The sequence below is a fragment of the Cebus imitator genome, unplaced genomic scaffold (genome assembly GCF_001604975.1).
Source record: "Cebus imitator isolate Cc_AM_T3 unplaced genomic scaffold, Cebus_imitator-1.0 Scaffold475, whole genome shotgun sequence".
NCBI lineage: Eukaryota > Metazoa > Chordata > Mammalia > Primates > Cebidae > Cebus > Cebus imitator.
Window position 1 is genome coordinate 782,493 of NW_016107790.1, and position 19,923 is coordinate 802,415.

At 44.2% G+C, this 19,923-nt stretch overlaps 1 protein-coding gene across 2 annotated transcripts in view; it reads right to left on the reverse strand.

Annotated features, from left to right (window-relative positions):
• The window catches only part of SLC24A3 (solute carrier family 24 member 3), a 509,953-nt gene extending 492,362 nt beyond the window's left edge, over window positions 1–17,591 (reverse strand). Inside the window, exon 1 of one of the 2 annotated variants that reach the window (XM_017512663.2) lies at window positions 17,101–17,591. In XM_017512663.2, the coding sequence (XP_017368152.1) occupies window positions 17,101–17,554 (454 nt within the window). In that variant the 5' untranslated portion in view covers window positions 17,555–17,591. Of the gene's footprint in view, window positions 1–17,009; window positions 17,030–17,100 lie in introns of those variants that run through there. The other variant, XM_037732860.1, reaches the window with a different exon arrangement.
• Window positions 17,592–19,923: the final 2,332 nt, after the last annotated feature.

Consider the following 19,923-nt stretch of genomic DNA (forward strand, 5'->3'; position numbering starts at 1 on the left):
GTTGGCACATCACCTTCTCTGGCTGACTCTCCTGCCTCCCTCTTTCACATATAAGGACCATGTGATTGCACAGAGCCCACACTGATAATCCAGGATCTTCTCACTATCTCAAGGTCAGCTAACTTGCAACCTGAATTCTGTCAGCAAATTGAGCTCCTCCTTGCCATGTAACAAAACAAACCCAAAGATTTCAGGGATGTGGACATAAACATCTCTTGGGAGCACTATTCTGCCAACCACACTGGGGTAACTTCTTGTCCAACTTCCTGGCAAAAATGTCCAGAAATGTCTTTCCTCAGAGATGTTTAGCACCTCGAAAATAGTATGAGTGTTTTTTCAGAAAGTATAAGTTCAAAACTACCCTGTTTTTGACTTTGGGCTAGTTACTTTAATTTAAATAAGAATAATAATACCTAATCCATGGTTCCACAGAGATAATTATGTAGGGTAAATCACAGAAACAGGTGTGAGCCTGAAAAATGCAAAGACAGAGTAGTTAATATCAAATAGCTTTAGTTGTTCCTGAATCCCAATTTCTTTGCTTTGTAATAAACTAAAAACTGCAAGCTAAAATCTGAACAGGCATTCTGGGATACATGGTAATTAGCCAATGGCATGTAATTTACCCTTTCCCACTTTTCCACTGAAGGAAATACAGAGACGCATAAAAGAAGCTGAGTGTGGATGAGTGCCTAACACAGAAGAATGGATTGTGACAGGTGGACCATGGAAGGGCACATAAGTCCCCAGGTGTGAACCCATCTCAGAAACATGAGACATTCGCTGCTGAAAGGAATGCTTGTCAAGGCCCCGCCACCTCATCAATATGTCTTTCTATACCAATCCATTCAGAGACTCCAGTTCCTGGAAATGCAACTCAGCCAGGCAAAGAAGCAGATGGAGGGTGGTATAAGGCCTTCTGGAGATTAGCAGAAAAGAGGGGCGACGGCAAGAACCACAGGAGGGATCAAACCGGGGGGCACATTTTCATGCACTGTCTCTAGATGTAAGAACTGGAACTATCACTGACCAAAATTATAGTGAATAAGACTCCACTCCTAACTATGAGGCAGCAGGAGCAGGAGATCCCCTCTTGGGCATACTGAGTCACCCTAGAAAAGTCAACATAAACACTGGAAGGTTGACCAGGAACCATACACATCAACCAGTCCCTCAGCGTAAGTGATGTTAACAGAAACCTGACCCTTGTGGCCGGGCGACAGTGGCAAGGGTGCTGGAGGGACAGGAGGGTCTGTTCACAGGCACACCCCTGGCCCTGGATCTTCTCTTTCGAAGGTGGATATCTCAAGACAACTTTGAAAGTTCTCTGCAACATTCAAAGTAAAATACCATTTTTCCTAAAAAAAAAAAAAAAATCTATTACAAGAAGATGTAAATTTTAGAATCTATTTTTTAAATCTCGATATCAAAGAAACATGGGATATATGAAAGATAAATCACTAAATAAAAAGAAAGACTAAGATTATAAGAAGAGTCAGCTAAGATGAAGATGATGAGACATAAAATGGTTGAAAAACCGGGAATGCAAACACAAAACATAAATGGAAATAAGAGGCAGCAGAGAGCAGACCCAATAGTGCTGAAAATCAAATCACCAAGGGGAAAAAAATGTAGTCTCTTACAGAATGAAGAGGAAAAGAAAAAAGATGAAGACGCAGCCAAATAACTATCCAAGTTACAAACAATTCATGTTCCAGGGAAAACCAAAACCAATAAGAAGCCACAATTAAAGGTCATATTCTCTGGGCAAAATGAAATAAAATTAGAACTTGGTATTTAAATAAATAAATATATCTATATCTATCTATCTATATATGCACTCTGACAACTTAGAAATTAAAACTGAGTCTCTCACATAATTGCAAAAAAATAAAAACTACAATTAAAAACTATTTGAAAAGTACCAATAATGACTGCATGACATTTGAAAACTTGTAGCGTGAGTCTAAAGCTACACTAAAAACAAAAGTATGATAAAGCAAGAAATAATAAAAAGGAAATAAAGCATTTAATTCAAGATATTAGAAAATAAAACAGGAATTAAGAGGAGATTTTGAATAAATATTAAAGCTTTATTGACTCAGAGAAAGGGAAAAAAGAAAAATTAATGAAGAAATGCAAGATACAAATCTTCACAAATTGATGAAATACACCAAACACAGTCAGATTTATCACCGGGAGGAAAGGAAACACAGAAGTTAGTACTGAGAAAAGGTTACATAATCACAATTGCAGAACAAATTAAAACAAAAAAAAAGTACTGCATAATTTTGTTCATTTCTAAAATCTTAATGAAATTGACACTTCTTTAGGAGAACATAAATTAACCACACAGAAAAGTAACAATGAAAGAAATTAAAGTTTGTTCAAAATTATCTTCACAGAAGGCTATAGGCCAGGCAGGACTATAAATGCTTTTTTTAAAAAAAAAACCCAAGACTTTTGAAATAGGGAAAAGTAAAATAAAATACATAAAAGCTCTTACAAAACATTAAGGAAAAACATTATTATCCCATTAGGAAAAAATGAAGACTGTACACGAGCAAACCTTTCTCACAAGAAAAGAAACACAGAAGTTCAATAAACGTTTGTAAAATGTTGAATCTGACTGGTAAAGAAGGAAGACAAACTAAACCAACGGGACACCATCTTTCTACAATCAAATTGAATTAAAAATATATAAAAATAATTCTGGCAAGAGAACATCAAACTGAGCATTCTCAAACACTGCAGTTGAGATTTCAAATTTGTTCCAATTCCGGGAAAGCCACACCATAGTACGTGTTAGCCTTTACAATGGGCTTGCTCTTTGACGCTGATATACCACCTTTAGAAACCCAACCTAAAGAAATTGGCAGAGATTGTCAAAGTCTTCTGACAAGAATAATCATCACAGTGAAGTCACGGAATATCTCAAAATATGGATCTCAAATGGAAGCCTGAATAAATAAATAAGTTATGATATAATCAAAGGATACAACGTAATAGTTAAGACCACAGGATGTGGAATCCTGGACCCAAGTCCTACTTGACCACATAGAAACTTTGTGACCTTGAGCAAGTTACTTAAACTCTTCGTGTCTTATTTTTCTTTGCATGTAAATTGGAGATAATAATGGTATGTACTCGATAGGGTTATGGTGGAGATTAAAGGGGTCAGTACAGGTAAAGCACTTAGACCAGTCCTCTGCCACACTAAATGCTCAATAAACATTACTTGCTGTAACGCTAAGAAAAATACTGTGATTATTACAATCATGCACACATTAAAACCAGTTTTTAAAATTAATTTCATGGAGGAATGCCCATGATAAGTTAAAACGCATGATCCACCAATTGTACACGATTTCTTCCAGAAAATAGGAGGAAGCATCTCCTAATTCATTTTATGGGGCCAGTATCACCCTGGTAGCAAAACCAGACAGTGATAGCACAAATGAAGAAAATTACAGGTCCATATCTTGTGTGATCCTAGACACAAAAGCCCTCAACAGAATAGGATCAATCAAATCCAGGACATATAAAAGGAAAAACACACCATGATCAAGTGGGGCTTATATAGGGTATGCAAAGTTGATTCTGTATTTAAAATCAATCCATGCAATCCACCATATTAACTGTCCGAAAAAGTAAAACCACCTCAGCACACCAATTGATACATGAAAAATATGTGACAAACCAATATCCATCCTTGAAAAAAAAACTCAGAAAACTAAGATGAGATGGGAACGTACTCACTTTGATAAAGGCAATCTATGAAAAACCTACAGCAAATAGCATACTTAACAGGGAAAGACTAAATGTTTTTGCCCTATTATCGGGACAAGACAAAGGATGTCCACTGAAACTCAGTATTGTACTAAAAGTCTTAGCCATTGCAATAAGTCAAGCAAAAGGAATTACAAACCCTGGATCTGAGTGTTTACAGCAACTCTGTTCATAAATTAACAAAACTAAAAACAACCCAAATGTTCTTCAACATTAAATGGATTGACTACTGTACATCTGTATAATGGAATACTACTCAGCCATAAAAAGGAATGAACTACTGATGTGCAAAACAACTTAGATGAAGCTGAGAAGCATTGTACTGAGTGAAAGAAGCCTTTCTCAAAAGATTACAAATGTAGAATTCCATTTATGACATTCTCAAAAAGAAAAAATGATAGTAAAAGAGAACAGATGAGGGTTCAGAGATGGAAGAAGTGTGTGAATACAAAGGGGTAGCTGGAGGGAGCTTTTAGGGGTGATATATTGTTCCGCACCCTGAACGTCAGTCAATTTTAGTTTTTTTTTTTTTAATTTTAAAAGCAGGAACCAAGACATTATATGTAGTATGATATCAATTTAACATATGTAAGGGAAGAAATATTCCACAATGTTTGGAAAATACTGGAATTGACCTGTCCTCCTGCCCAGATTTACTGAAAGCAGGTACAACTTTCTACACATGGCCCAACAACCACCTGTGATTTCAAACAACCAAACTGTGAAATGCCATTCAAGAGGTCCTTAATATCAGGTTTACAAAGCCTGGGTTCTTAAGGCCCTAGATAAATTTTATTTCTTTGGAGGTAATCTTCAAATCACAACCCAGAATTCCAAAAAGAAGGATGAAAAAAGTTGAAAACCTATAAGCTCAAAGACTCCTGAAAAAATGAATTAACGGCCACTCATTTTCAAAATGTTTCAATCATCCTAACGGTTATATGAGGTTACAACCCAGGTAGAAGGTGGTGAGCCAACAATGCAAACACTCTCCTAAAGCAACCTATGAGCATTCCAACAACCAGTGTTTCTGATTAAACAAATCTCTTTTTTGTCACAAGAAGTGGCTCACCCCCGAAAATTCCTATTTTTTCCCACGTGCTAACTATACTAAATGCCAAAAAATTATCAGAAAGGTTCCAGCACTTCAGAAGCATTTCAGAATTTGAAAAAAATATACCAATAGTTACTTTGCATTAAATACTTTTCATAACCTTGATTTTCTGGACTTTTTAAAAAAAGAATTTAGTAAGCAAGGAATCAGAAAGCCTGGGTTCTGGCCCCAATTCCAATTTCCTTTGACATTAATTTTCTCAAAAGTAAAATCGGATGTTAAGATTCAGTGGTCCCCAAGAGTTTCTCCATCTCTAATACTCTAGGAAACAGATAATAGTGAAAGTAATATTGCAGGAGCCACGGCTAAACTGCTTGAATGAGCAGACTACTCAAATAAACTATTTTCATGGAGCATTCATTCAGAAATATTGTTCAAATGACAGAAAAACTATTCATCAAAGAAACTGTTAACAAGCCATGCATGGACTTTATCCAGCATGTAGCTCAGGTTGCTATACCTGACAGTAATAAAATTGCATCAACGAAAAAAAAAAATTCGTAATGGTTCAATTTTACCATGACCTGCCCCAAACTGCAAGCAACCGTTTGTGTAGAGTCCAAAATTACTGGGGGTAGAATTTCCTTAATTCTTAATGTTATAATTTTTAATTGAATTTTTTTGAGAATAGGTGACATAAATTACTTGACTGCTCCTTCTGTACTAAAAGACACATGAGTGTGCAGCATGAGGGATCCCTGCGCTGTTGGATATGTACAGTATCCTATGATAATAAATACACAGACCTACACAGGTGATAAAACTGTGTATAACTCAACACACCCACACATACACACAAAAACACACACACAAACACACACAACGTGTGAGTACAGTAGTCCCATTTATCCATTTATCCTCAGTTTCACTTTCTACTGTTTCAGTTACCTGAAGTCAACCATGGCCCAAAATTAAATGAAAAAATCCAGAAGTAAACAATACCTGAGTTTTAAATTGCCATCACTCTGAGTAATGTGATCAAATCTCAAGCTGTCCTGCTCTGTCCCGCCTGGGACATAAATCATCCCTTTGTCCAGTTAATCCACACTGCAGTCACTTAGTCACTCAGTAGCCAGCTTGGTTATCAGATCGACTGTCACGCTGTGACAGTGCCTGGGTTCAAGGTGGACAGTAGCCTAACGCTGTGTCACAAGGCCTATGACATGTACCTGACCTTATCTCCTCACGTAGGCCCTGTATCATCTCACGTCATCACTGGAAGAGTGAGCACAGTACAAGAACATATGTTGAGGGAGAGACCACATTCGCATAACCTTTCTTACAGTACATTATAATTGCTCTATTTTGTTGTTATTGTTAATCTCTTACTGTGCCTAATTTCTAAATTAAACTTTATCATAGTTATACAGCTATAGAAAAAAACAGTGTATGTAGCATTCAGTACTATCCATGGTTTCAGCCATCCATAGGGGGGGTCTTGAAACAGATCCCCCATGGATACTGTGGGACTACCATACAAACAGCACTGGAGAAATCTGGATAAATTTAGTGGACTGTATCAATGTTATTACCCTGCTTATAACATACTATAGTTTTGCAAAATGTTAACATTAAAGGAAATGGGAAAGTGTACAAGAGATGTCTCTGTATTACTTCTTATGACTGTTTATGAATCTGAAATTCTCTAAAAAATTTTCAACAAAAAAAGGGGGTATGGGGAAGATGAAGCCTTCTCTCTGCTTCCGACCATTAGTCCTACCAGGAGACAGTAGCTCTTACCAGCTTCATGCACACAGTAGTTAAAAGAGAAAGGAAGCAAGGAAGGAAAAGAGGGAGAGAGGGAGGGAGGGAGGGAGGGAGGAAGGAAGGAAGGGAGGGAGGGTTAAATAATTTGGGATGGTCCTACTATATATCTAAATAAATTATTTAGTGCTGTCTTACTCACAGTAATGAGGGATGAATGTACCTTGACTCTAGGGGATTCTTTCTGCTGAACATATCTTCCCCATTCCCAGGTTCCTCTACTATTGGATTCTCAAAAGTAATAGGTCTTTTCCCTCAAGACAGGATGCTGAGTTACCTTTCTCTGGGAAAACTGACCACCCACTGATAAAGATGTAAAACTTGAGATATGAAGCACTGCCCAATTAAATGGCCCAGTAAGATAGCCTGACAGAGATACAATCAGCAAGACCCTCCTTTGCACAATTTCTGGCCATCTTTTCAAGGGCACCACCTAAATACGAGTAGTTGCCAAAGATTCCCCGACATCTGAAGAAGGCATATGTAATATGAAAAACAAAACATAACAAAGGAACAACAGCAACTTGAAGAAACAGAGCCCATATGGGGAAAAGATAACCTCAATACTACTATGAATCTACTTAGGGAGAAGGGAGATGATACTGCACCAATGAAGCGGAACAGGATGCTACTAAAAATAAATTCTACAGGAAGAAGAGCTCTTGGAAATTAAAAATATGACAGCAGAAATTAAACACTCAGTATAAGAGTTGGAAGATAACGGTTAAAAAAATCTATAGAAATTACAGTGAAGGGATGAGAGAAATTGGAGAGAAGAGGTAAGAAAATTAGAAGATCAATCCAGGAAGTCAAACATCCAAATAATAGATGATCCAGAAAGAGAAAAGGGAGTACTTAGGATGGAGGATATTATACGAGGGAAGTTCCCAGGTCTCAAGAACACAAGCTGCCAGTTTACGAGAACCTGGTGAAAGATCCAAGAAAATGAATGAAAATAGACCCATGCCAGTCATATAATTGTGACATGACTGAGGATTAGGATAAGACAGTCCTTTAGGGGTAAACAAAAGAATATACATGCTCTTGAGGGGGGATACAGGCTTCCAAAATAATTAAAAACCAGAACAGCATCAGACTTCTCAGAGGCAACAATGGAAGCTAGAAGGCATTCGAGCAATGCCTTCAAAATTCCAAGGCAAATAAGTTCCAACCTAAATTCTGGATCCAGCCTAACTATCTTCTAAGTGTACAGGTAGAAGGAACATATTTGAAAACACATACAGTCTTGAATCTTTACTTTCCACAATCTCTGCTGTAGGAGGCACCTGGAGTGTATGATCCCCCAAAAATGTACACTGCAAATTCAGGAATAAGCCAAGGCAGATGCATACCTGGGTTCCAGGGAGCAGGGCTTTCATCCCAAGGGAAAGCTGAAAGAAATACGCAGGATTAAGCTGAAGGTCGATGGCAAGATGAGAGCTGGCAGCAAACCTTACAAGTGACCTGTCCAGAGCAGAGCAGGCCAGAAGAATCTGCTAAAGACTTCCTCCAAAGACTTGCCGGAATACTTAGTGTCCCCGCACATATTGCGAGGAGATTGAAGAGTCAGGTGTGGGGGCTCGCACTTGTAATCCCAGCAGCTCAGGAGGCTGAAGCTGGAGGATTGCTTAAGCCGAGGAGTTTGAGGCTGCAGTGAGCTATGTTCATGCTACTACAGTCTGGCCTGGGCAACAGAGTAATATCCTGTCTCTAAAAAGAAAAGTAAATCTAGGCAACTAGAGAGGAGTTTAAGTTTAAATTAGTGGTGAAGTCTTAGAAAATGCAGCAAACACATATTCATTCACATTAAGGGCAGGAAAGTTAAGTAAAGTGTATTTCGTAGTTCAATGATGAACAGCAAAATGTGCTTGTGATAAGGTAAATACTGACCTTCAACCCTCTGGTTCTTAGCTTCTGCTGCTGAGATACATTGGCATCAACTGTATCACTTTTTTTATAAAAGCCCAATGCCCAGGCCACAACTGGGAGCACGACAGTAGAATTTCAGGGAGGTGGGACTGAGACATGAGTAATTATTAAAGTTCCCTAAGTGATTACAATGTGCAGAGAAGACTGGGAACCATGGAGTTCACCATAGATGCAATGTTTACCCTCATGCATACTATTCCAACATCCGTATCTGCAGCCGCAACTGCTTATCATCTTGACTTTCAACTGTTAACGCTGTCTCTCTCTGAGAGACCTAGATGCTCTCAAAGTCAAGATCTTCAAAAATGAATGTTTCATGTTCTGTCTTAAACATGGCATTATTGGACTTTCTGATATCACCAATCCCCACCCCCACCCCTTTTGTTCTATCATCAAAGTCCTGATCAAGAAACCTGCTCCTTACTACGTCCTCCACAGGTTCAAATTCCAGAGCAGACTGGCTCACTAAAGTGAAAATGACTTTTGCTGAGATCAAACAATGCAGAAATGCAAAGGGAGAAAGGAAGAGAAATATTTGTTGCAAATATTGCAAATGTAAAAGTTGCAAATGTGAAAGTCTCCAAACTAGGTCACAGATGAGCTGATTTTATTTGCTCACTCTCTCCTAAAAATAAACAGCTATTGACAAGCCAAAAATGATTGCTAGATTTCATGATTTAAATAAGTGATGTTCATTGGTTTGGACAGCTCCAGGAATGACGTAGGTCTTTCCTTGTTCCCTGGAGCTCTCACCTAAGCAACTAAACATGAAAAGGTCATGACCAACATGGTCTATGGTCCCCGGATGGGTTCAGCTAAAACTAGTTTCTACCCAAGTCTCGAATAGCTACCTACAATCATTTTAATCCCACCCACCACCCTAATGCGATTGATGTCTACACATCAATCGCATTACATGGCCAAGGCTTCATTTGGGGTCTATTCCTATAACCTATAACTGGATCCCCTGATGGTGGTCCCCCATAGTGTCTGGAGTGCCAACTGACATCTTCCTCTGAAGTGAACCAGAGCAGCTGTGTCTCCAGCAACTGTACAAACCCTTGATGTGAGCCCATGTTTTAATTTACTTTAATCTACCAATCTGATATTGAAAAGTGGTACTTCATTATTTTTAATTTGGATTGTCCTGTTAAAACTGAGATTAAGTTTGTAACTTGTGTCTGTTGGCCATCTGTAACTGTTTTCTTGTAAATTGCCTGTCGGCATCTTTTGCCCATTTTTCTGTTTCCCTTTTTATCCCCCATTCTTCCTCAACCTTATTCCTTTTATTTTTCATGTTCCAGCTTCTCCCGACCACCACAGCCACCTCCATGCCTTGCTGTATTTCTCATCCCAATCTCTCATAATTCATGTAAATTACTTGTTCAACATCTCTCTTCTCACTCAAGCTTGAGTACCATGAGGATGGACATTAGGGTGTCCCTCACAGACAATGCTGCCGCCCCAGCAAAGAGTCTGTCATTTGTTGAATAAACAAATGGTGTAATGTTTTACACCATTGGGATCCAGTCAGGTACTCCCTCAAAGGATCCCACTGAGAGAGTTTCATGAAGGAACAGTCTGCAGGGGTAAGAGTAGGGTTGGGAAACCAGTAAGGGATGGTGTGGCCCCTTGCTGGGAAACCAGTAAGTGATGGTGTAGCAACGGCAAGGAGCATTGCCTCTCCACGTTGGAAGTGGAACAAGAAGAGAACAGCAGGGGGAATCCTAGGAAACCTAGAGCCCATCACCACTTGGCTCACAGAAAACCTTCTTCCACTTAGGTCCTTAATACTTCACATCCTCAAATCCTACAGGATAATCCCATTTGTGAAACCACTGGAAACAATAAATATAAATAATTTCCAAACAAGCTATAGAGAAAAAGAAGGCAAAAATAGGCCAGAAAAAAAAAATCCAAATTACCTTCCTAGCAGCAGAGCACATTTGCTCTGCAACTTCGGGAACATTCTCTAACCATCCCATACCTCAGTTTCCCCATTACGAAAGTCTGTGTACTATTATTCCTCCCAAAAGTTCTTTTGCTCAAGGAAAATAAACCTCCATACAGAAAAAGAAAATTGCCAAAATTCTGTCATATCAACCAACTTCTACCAGGCCTTGGAATTCTCAGCAAATAGCTAGTTTTGTAATTCTTTTAGCTTGGCCAACCCTCCAGGGTGAAAAAAAAAAAAAAAAAAGCTTCCCACAAGGATTCAAGGCTTGCAAGTAGAGGAAATCTTTGAGAAAAATCTGGGTTGATGAGAAGCTAAGAAAAGCCAAGAGGAAAGAGACATATCTATATATGTTTATGCAAAAAATAGAAAAGGTTGAAAAGCAATGTGTTTCTAAAATACTGCTTCTATGAAACCATCCTTCTGTTACTCCTTACTCCCCAGTTAACTGAAAAAGGCAGGGTGATTCCCCGTCTTCTATTCATGTCCTCCTCCGCAGAGACTGCATTTGCAGTAGCACACAGCCCTGATGTGGGTGGGCTTGGGTTCAAATCCTGCCACATAACAGATACCAGGCACTGCACTCCATCTTTCTTCAGCTCAGCGCTATATCAGGAGAAATGGTAATGATATCGAATCTGCTGGACTGATAGCAGAATTATATTATCAATGGCAAAACCTGCAATTATGGCCAAGCACGGTGGCTCACGACTGTAATCCTAGCACTTTGGGAGGCCGAGGTGGGCAGCTGACCTGAGGTCAGGAGTTCGAGACCAGCCTGGCCAATATGGTGAAACCCCACCTCTACTAAAGATACAAAAAATCAGCCAGGCGTGGTGGTGTGTGCCTGTAATCCCAGCTACTCCGGAGGCTGAGGCAGGAGAATCACTTGAACTTGGGAGGGTGGAGGTTGCAGTGAACTGAGATCACACCATTGCACTCCAGCCTGTCAACAGGGCAAGACTCCATCTCAAAAAAATAAAAATAAATATAGAAACTTCCTTCTGACCCCAGTGCCAGCTTCCTATAAATCTCAGAGCTAGTGATGGCCCTTGACTACACGTACTAGTCTGGAAATCAGAAATCCTGTCTCTGCTAAAAATACAAAATTAGCTGGGTGTGGTAGTGCATCCCTGTAATCCCAGATACTTGGGAGGCTGAAGCAGGAGAATCACTTGAACCCAGGAGGCCAGAGGTTACAGTGAGCCTAGATTACACCATTGCACTCCAGCCTGGGCAACAACAGCAAAACTCCGTCTCAAAAAAAAAAAAAAAAAAAAAAAAAAAAAACCCTGCGATTATTTTTGCACCAACCTAATGAATCACAATAAAATCTGTGTCAGTTAATGGGCTCCGAACACACGATGACTAGTTTTTATCATAGGCACTGTAGTTCAGTGATCAAAAGAGCTTCTTTATTTAACAAATATCTTTTATACTTGCCACTATATTTAAAATATTTATATATCTTCTGAGTTCCTGCTATGGGGCCAGTGACTGGGGTACAGAGGTGAGTAAAGTTCATAGGGTCCCTGACCTCCTGGAGCTTAGAATCTGGGGAAAAGGAGATATTATCACGCAAATCATGACCAAATAAACACGTAATTACCAATTGCGGTAATTGCCATGAAGGGAACACATGATGTATTCAGAGAGAGAAATGGAGGGATCTGGTCTATTCACGAAGATCTCCAGCCAGGTAGTGAGGAATTCACTAGCCTTGGCGGACAAAGCTGTCCAGACAGTGAGATTAGCATGTGCCAGGGATGTGAGGTCGGAAGAATCATAGGCCCTTTGAGGAGCAGAGGGAAAGCCAGAGTGGAGATGCATGGAAAAAGCAAAAGAAAACAAAGCTGGAGATTCCCGCAGGCCTCAGGCTGGGCCATAAGAAGGATCAAAAAAGCTGTGGTCGTCGCCGTTGGAGGAATGGGCAGCCACAAAGGCAAAGCCGGGCTCTCAGCTCTGCAATTTAAATTTGCAGTTCAAATACCCACTGCAACCTCCTTTTTCAAATATCACTTCTAGACAGCACACCAGCTAAGATAAGCAACAATATTTTCCTGAGTGAAAGATGTTTCAAAGATAATATACACACATACATATGTCTGTGCGTATGTCTGTCTACATATGTTTGTATGTATGCATATATGTGGTATTCACCTTAGCCACCTTGAGAAATGTCTAAAATCACTACTAAGTTACAATCCCTTCGGATCCTTGGGGTCTTCCACAGGCAGCCACAGCAGTACGTGTCTCCCACAGCAGAAGCTCTTATAACGGGACCCTACACTCCACCACTGAATGACTGCTGGCATCTACGCCCTTCTCCTTTAACATGGGCTGACATCTAACTGCTTTGACCAACAGAAAATAGTCAAAATAACATTCTGTGACTGACTTCTGAGGCTAGGATATAAACATGCCATGCACTTTCACCTTGTCCTTTTGGGATACCTGCCCTTGCAACCCTGATGTCATACTCTCAGGGAGTTCAAAGTAAGCCACATGAAGAGTCCGCATGGAGAGGCCACATGTGGTTGTTCTGCTTGGCAGCCCAGTTCTGAGGGTCCAGCAAACAGCCACGTCGACCCCAGGCATGGGAGAGGTGTTGCTTCGGATGACTCCAGATCCAGCTGTCAAGCCACCTAGCCTTGCAATCTTTCCAGCTGAGGTCCCAGACATAATGAAGCAGAGACAAGCCAGCCCCACGACCCCCATCCAAACTCCTGGCCCAAAGTATCCATGAGCAAAAAAATTAAATGGCTGTTTCACACCACTAAGTTTTGGGCTGACTTGTAATACAGCAATAGCAACTGGTATAGAAAGTATCTCAAAGTATATATATGCATATATACATGCACATATGTATATGTACATATGTGTATGTGTATATATGTATGTACATATATTTTTATTTTTTTTCTTTTTCTGAGACAGGGTTTCACTCTGTTGGCCAGACTAGAATACAGTGGCACAATGATAGCTCACTGCAGCCTCAATCTTCTGGGCTCAAGTAATCCTGCCACCTCAGACTCTGAGTAGCTGGGATTACAGGAATGCATCACAACACCCAACTAACTAAAAAAAATTTTTTTTAGAGATAGAGTCTTACTATGTTGCCCAGGCTGGTGTATATTTTTTCTTAATTACTATTTACCGTTCTGATAACCTTCTAGAGAGAAAGTCTAGAATTATTCCTGATTTAGAATCCCTGGGCTTTGTCCACACAACTTCTGGAAAAAAAAAATGGCCAGGTAGTTTATGTCAAAGAAAAATTTAACACTTTTAAACCACTCAAAATATACAAAAGTAATCCATTCTCATTGCAAAAAGGAAAGAAAGTTCTACTCAGCAAATCTAACACCTTATTTTAATTGGCTTTGAAAACAGAGATCAAAAATGAGATCTTCATCCATAACAACTAAATAGGGCAACTAGAGCTCACTGCTTTCCACCACTGAAGGCTCATGCCTCTGAAAAAAGTATCTGCAGATTAAATAAAGCAATACCTATAAGGTGGGCACAGCGCACAGCCAGGCACTGAAGAACCCACCAAATTCCAGTTATTATTATTGCTTTTGTTGTTGTTAGAGTTAACATTTTTCTTGATTCCGGTACTAATTTTTCCTGACCTAAATTAAGCAGCCCTCATGTTACATCTCTGCAGAAAAGAATCAATGTAGACTGTTACTGCATATAACCAAATACTGAATATACGGAAAATGTTTTCAGCATCTAACCAAAACTTTTCAGTACACAGCCAAATCTGAGTTTTGTTAGATGTCAAGAAAGGGGTCTCAGATTCCAAATGATTAGAAACGTTATGCAACATTATATAATATAATTATCACACATCCCTATTTTGCTTTGGTTAAAATAACTGTCCTTTTAAGAAGGAAGGAAGAGAGAAAGGAAGGAAGAAGGAAGGAAGGAAGGAAGGAAGGAAGGAAGGAAGGAAGGAAGGAAGGAGGAAGGAGGGAGGAAGGCCCAACAGAAGGAGGGAGGAAGGGAAAGGTCAATATGTGTTGGAAAACAAGCTTCTGAGAAGTTACATTTAACAACCATTGCATGGCTTTCAAGGTGACTAAATGAAAATATTACCTTTGATCATTATGAAGGTACCCCCTGTGGGATTATATAACTATTACAAAGCTACACCCAAATGGTGGCTTGAATACCAGCGTACAGAGTTGGGAACAAAGAACTGGGTCACCTCAGGTTGGTATTTTCCTCTCCTCTTGGATTGCTGTGTGACTTTAAGCTAATCACTCAGCCTCTCTAAGCCACAAGGTCTTCAAAGCAATGCTCCATTCCAAACTTCAGTATCCATACCGAAAGGACCACTGGGTAATGTGTGTTCCATGTTTCCCGTGTAAAAGTCACCATTCAAATGCTTAGGTATGTTAAACACAATTCCCCAAGCATAATTTGCAGATTCACACACATTAATGAATGCATCAAAAATTACCTTGAAAAACCTGTGTCTTGCTGCAAAATATGACTGTGCATCACATACTGAAAAATCATCAATACCTAATGGAAGAAAAAGGGATTGGCGACCATTTCAACTCAATGTTATTTGGGGGCAACACAGGGAGGCTGGCTGGCATTCTCTTTAACACTGTTGGCTTTTGCCTGTTAGATCTTCAGTTACTGTTGGGGAGGGAGGTCCTAAGACCAACAGAGATGAGAAGGGAGGAAGAGGAAGTGAGAGGAAAAAAGAATACGAAAGGCAGAAAGGAGAAAGGGATAGAAGGAGGGATGGGGAAAGGGCTGTGCTGTGGAACTAAATCTGAGTCAGTGGCACCTAAACAGAAATGTCACTGCCAGGGAAACCATTTCAAAATGACATTCTGGTCCCTAGGTTTCGAGTTTGCAGAGTGTCTGACCCCCTCTCCCCTCCGTCCCCGAAATCCCAGCTTTCCCGGACCCAGGCACCCCCTCTAGTTGATTAACTTAACTGTATGGGTCACATCCTTCATCCAGAAAAACGTTTTTTATATCCTGGAAAGTGGTGGGAACTCTATGTCTCTCTCATAGAGACTCAACATAGCAGAAAAAAAATGGCCGGCGTGTAATCGACTTGGAATAGTCCTTTCCAAAGGTGGCATGAACTATAAACTGTTTTTTCACTCAGAAAAAAAAGAAAAAGGAAAATAACAAAATTCGCGAAAACCCTCTTAGTGAGACTCTGGGTACACTGATGTCTGGCAGATGTGAATCTGCCATGGAAGACATTCTGCTTCCCTCACACCGCCACGGCCCCCTTCTTGAAGTCAGAACACAAGGCTACGGGACCTGAGATCCAGAAGAGCAATGGAGAGAGCCGTGGAGTCTCCAACAGCTTCACTGAAGACCAACAGGGACTCTGCTATTACCATATATGATGAAGTCTGTCAAGCGGTCTGCTAAGACCTGAATGAAGACGGACGTCTGGTCAGCTTCCCCACCAAGCAGGAGTTCAGCCAAGTCGGGGGAGACCCCTTTTAAAACCCATGGCACTTTTGAAAAGTGTTTACAGTCACTATCAAAATGTCTTTATTCCGCACCTCATAACACCTTGCATTAGGAGCTACGTCGATCTTAACACCACAGCACATAGTTGTAACTGTTGTTTTTTTGCCTCACAACCCTTTACATGGCTGTTTTCCCACGAATCGTGCCACTTTCACAGCCGGGATAGAAAACCATTTTACAACAGTTATTCTCCCATGTCTTCCCTTTGTTTTTTAGACGGCTGCATCCCAGGGTCCAAATGTCTCAGCAGGTAACTGCTCTGAGCACCCAAGATCGATTTCAGCTCGACAAAGGCCGAGGACAAAGACAAGACAAAAGTTGTGGGTTAAAGGGCAGACCCCGCGCAGAGCGCCGGGAGACGAGCGGGCAGCGAGATGCCCGTTCCGCTTCAAACCATTTCTTCCACAGCGGCAGCTCCGCAAAAGGGACCGCTGGGGAACAAGTCCCTGTCTTCCCAGTGAGTGGTCATTTTAAGAGAACAAGTCCCCTCCTAGCCCTTAGCTGGAGGGCCAACACTTTTTCTTCCCCGAAGTTCCCGGCACCTGTTCTAAAAGCAGGGAGAAGAGCGCTCTACTCGGTCCGTCCCGCCGGCTCTGGATGGAGAACATATGGACAAGTGTGTGGGAAGCAGCCCCCTAGAATCCTTCAGCAAGCCGAAGGGCGTCCAGGTGGTCACCTGCACAGGTGCCGGGGCTACCGGCACAACTTTGTCCCGGCCTTGGGGGCTGACGGAGGGTAAGACTCCCCACCACCGCCACAGCAGTCCCTCCAGCTCGCGAGTAAGCAGCGCACAGGCGGGAGGCGAGAGGCGAGAGGCTCAGGTAAAGGTTCCTAGGGCGGCCAGGCGCCCAGGCGTGCCGGCTGTGGGCGCTCAGGGTCCCCTTCTCCCACGCCTCCGTGTGGGCAGGGGGCGTCCTCCTGCCCGGAACCCAGCCCGCTTACCCTGGGGCTCCGCCGGGCCGCCCGCAGCAGCCCCGCGAGCCCCGAGACGCCCAGCCGCGGCGCCCACTCGGGGTCGGCAGCGTGCACTCACCCTTCTGCTCTCGCAGGCTCGACAGCGACCAGAGCAGCAGCGCCACCGAGGCCAGGAAGCAGAGCTGGCTCAGCAGAAGGTCCCTCCGGCGGCGGCGGCGGCGGCGGCGACGCGCGCGGTCCTCGTCGCCGGGCGGCCGCATCCTCAGGCGGCCGGGCAGCGGCCTCGGCGGGCGGAGGCCGCTCCTTTGGCGGGCGGCCGCGGCGGGGACGGCGGCAGGAGGCAGCCCTGCGCGCAGCAGCCGCGCGTCCTCGCTGCGCTCCCACCCGGCCGCCGCCTCCGCCTCCCCTTCCTCCTCCTCGCCGCTGCCCGTCTCCTCGTCGTCGCCCTCGTCGTCGCTATCGCCCAGTCCCTCCTCCCCTCCCTCCTCCTCCTCCTCCTCCTCCTCCTCCTCGCCGCTCGCCCGCGCCGCCGCCTCCCGGCGCTCGGGGTCCCGCTCCTCCTCACGCGCCATGGCTCCCACGCTCCGCGCCCGCGCTCGGCCTGGGGCGGCGGCGCGGCGGGGGCGGCCGTGAGGCGGGGGAGGCGGGGGCGGCGGGGGCAGAGGAGGAGGAGGAGCGGGGGAGGACCGACGGGAGGAGGGCCCGCCGCTGGCCAACTCTGCCGGCTGGCGAGGCCACCCTGGGCTGGCTCTGGCCCCGCCGGCTGCAGGAGTGCGTCCCGGGGCCGCCCGCCTATTCCATGGTCCGCGCTCTCGGGGCCGGGGCCGGGGCTGGGGCCGGGCCGGAGCGCGCAGGGAGCATCGAGCGAGCTGGGAGCATGAGCTAGTGCACCTCCCCGCAGCCTGCAGCGGCGAGGAGGGTCGGGCCAGGGTCGGCGGCAGAGGGGCGCGCGGGCGGGGGCAGTGCCTGGGACACAGCCTGACTCTGGCAGGCACGGCGGGGAGGGGGCCCGCGGGGAGGAGACTGGGCTGGGGAGGGAGCCCTGTGTGCAGTCCTTCAACCTTTCCGTGCCAGGGGAAGGGGGACGGCGCAGGGGGGCCCCCTCTCGGGAAGCACACACGCTGCCTCCCAGAGGCCGGTCTTCATCAAGAAGGATTCGCTGGAAACTTTGGAAAAACCAAGGGGTTCTTCAGCCCCCTCTGTATTTGCTGCCTGGAGTCAGAGCGCCGCGAGTGCTCTTGGCTGCCTGCGCCCAGCCGCTGGCCTCGCCTCCTCTCGCGGGCCTCCCGGGTTTCCCTCTGCCCCCTTGCGGGGATCCCCCTGTGCGCCCGGTTTGCGATTTGGAACAGGCCTCCCCAGAGGCCTGTTGGTTCCACAAGGGTGTCCGGGCTCCCCCCTCTGGCCTGGGCTCACACTTCGCTTTCTGTTCCTGCTGGACCAAGCCCAACACTGTTGCTGATCGAAGTGGGGACAGCTGGCACTGTCCCTGGAGAAGCGGCCTGAAGAGGCTTCTGGACTTCCGCAGGTAACACCAGTCTACCCTACCTCCGACGACGTTAGAGTCGTCGTCCTCCCATATCCCCCATTCCAGGTCTCCTGCCCCTCCTTGCTGAAGGCGTGGGCTGCCCTAGAGACGGCTCACGACATTGCAGAAAGTATCCATTTGGAGAGGACCCCTGGCCATCCCTGGCCATCCCAGGCACAGCCTACTCTTCTGCGTTGGGCTTCCCCAGACTCTTCCGAGATGCTTCCCTGGGGCTGCTGGCTGGGCTGAGGAGGAGATGCCATTGTGGTGGGGCTGAAAACAAACGCCCTTGTTCGGAAAGGGATCGCCGGAAACCAGGTGTCTGTCTGGGTGACTCCATGGAATCCATTCAGATCAGGGAATCTATCCCAATACCCTAAGAAAATGGGAAGGAAACAGGGAACCTCTGAACAGGGTTCCCCAGCCTAGGTCCGCGAGGGCCCTCAGAGTTCAGATGTGTCCCCATCTGTGGCTGGCCTTTACCCACCCCCCACCTCCTCCCAGACAATCCCTGACAGCACCCGGGAACAGCAAGGTCACAGCAAAGGGCAGAGTAAGTGGTCCTAGGTGGCCTCCTTTCCATAGAAAGAAAGGCCATCTCACCCGGGAAGACCTGAGACTTTTCCTCCCCAGGTATATGACTTATTACTCCTGTTCTTGGCTTGGCATCTTCCAGACACTTAGAGTACCTCCCCCACAATACCTGAGTGGTTGTCCCTTTGCTTTGGCTCTAGATACTAAGAAGGATGTAAAAATATGAGTTTTTACATCCTTCTTAGTAGGATATTTTTTAATATTCTTTAATATCCATGCTGGAACGTGTGGGGAGAATTCTCTAGTTGTGTTACCTCCATCAAGCTTTTGGAGACACAGAAAAGAAAGTTTAGGAGCTGAGAAAAATTCACCTAACCAAATAGTGTTTTCTAGTGAAAACAAGGGAAAATAAAAGGTGAGAGGGAATCTGGAACTAATTGAGTTAGGGAATGAACACTAGCTCCGGGGGAAAATACCATAGGCTCAAGGAATTGTGTAATCTGATGATGGAGGGGGAGTTAGGAAGGGGGCCAGGAGGAAGGAGAATAACCAGGAACTGGCAATTTCTTGGAAATTATCTCAGCACCAGGAGTGTATGTGTGTTTTTGGGGGGGAGGGCATGGGGCGTGGGGAAGGAGAGAGAGCACTCCTGTGGCACGTAGAAATGATTCTTGGCTTTCTTTTCATTTGGACAGATTTTAGAGTGAAGGGAGTTGTTAAAGTAAAGCACAGAGAGTGATCCCTTGAGCAGCCAGGCACCACCCAGGGAAGGAAGGTGGGGATCCTGGCCCCCAGGCTGACAGCAGCTGAGACCTGGTAGGTTCCTCAGCTCACCAGATGATGGCCAAGGGAGACAGGCCTCAGCGGCTCCTCTCCAAGGAA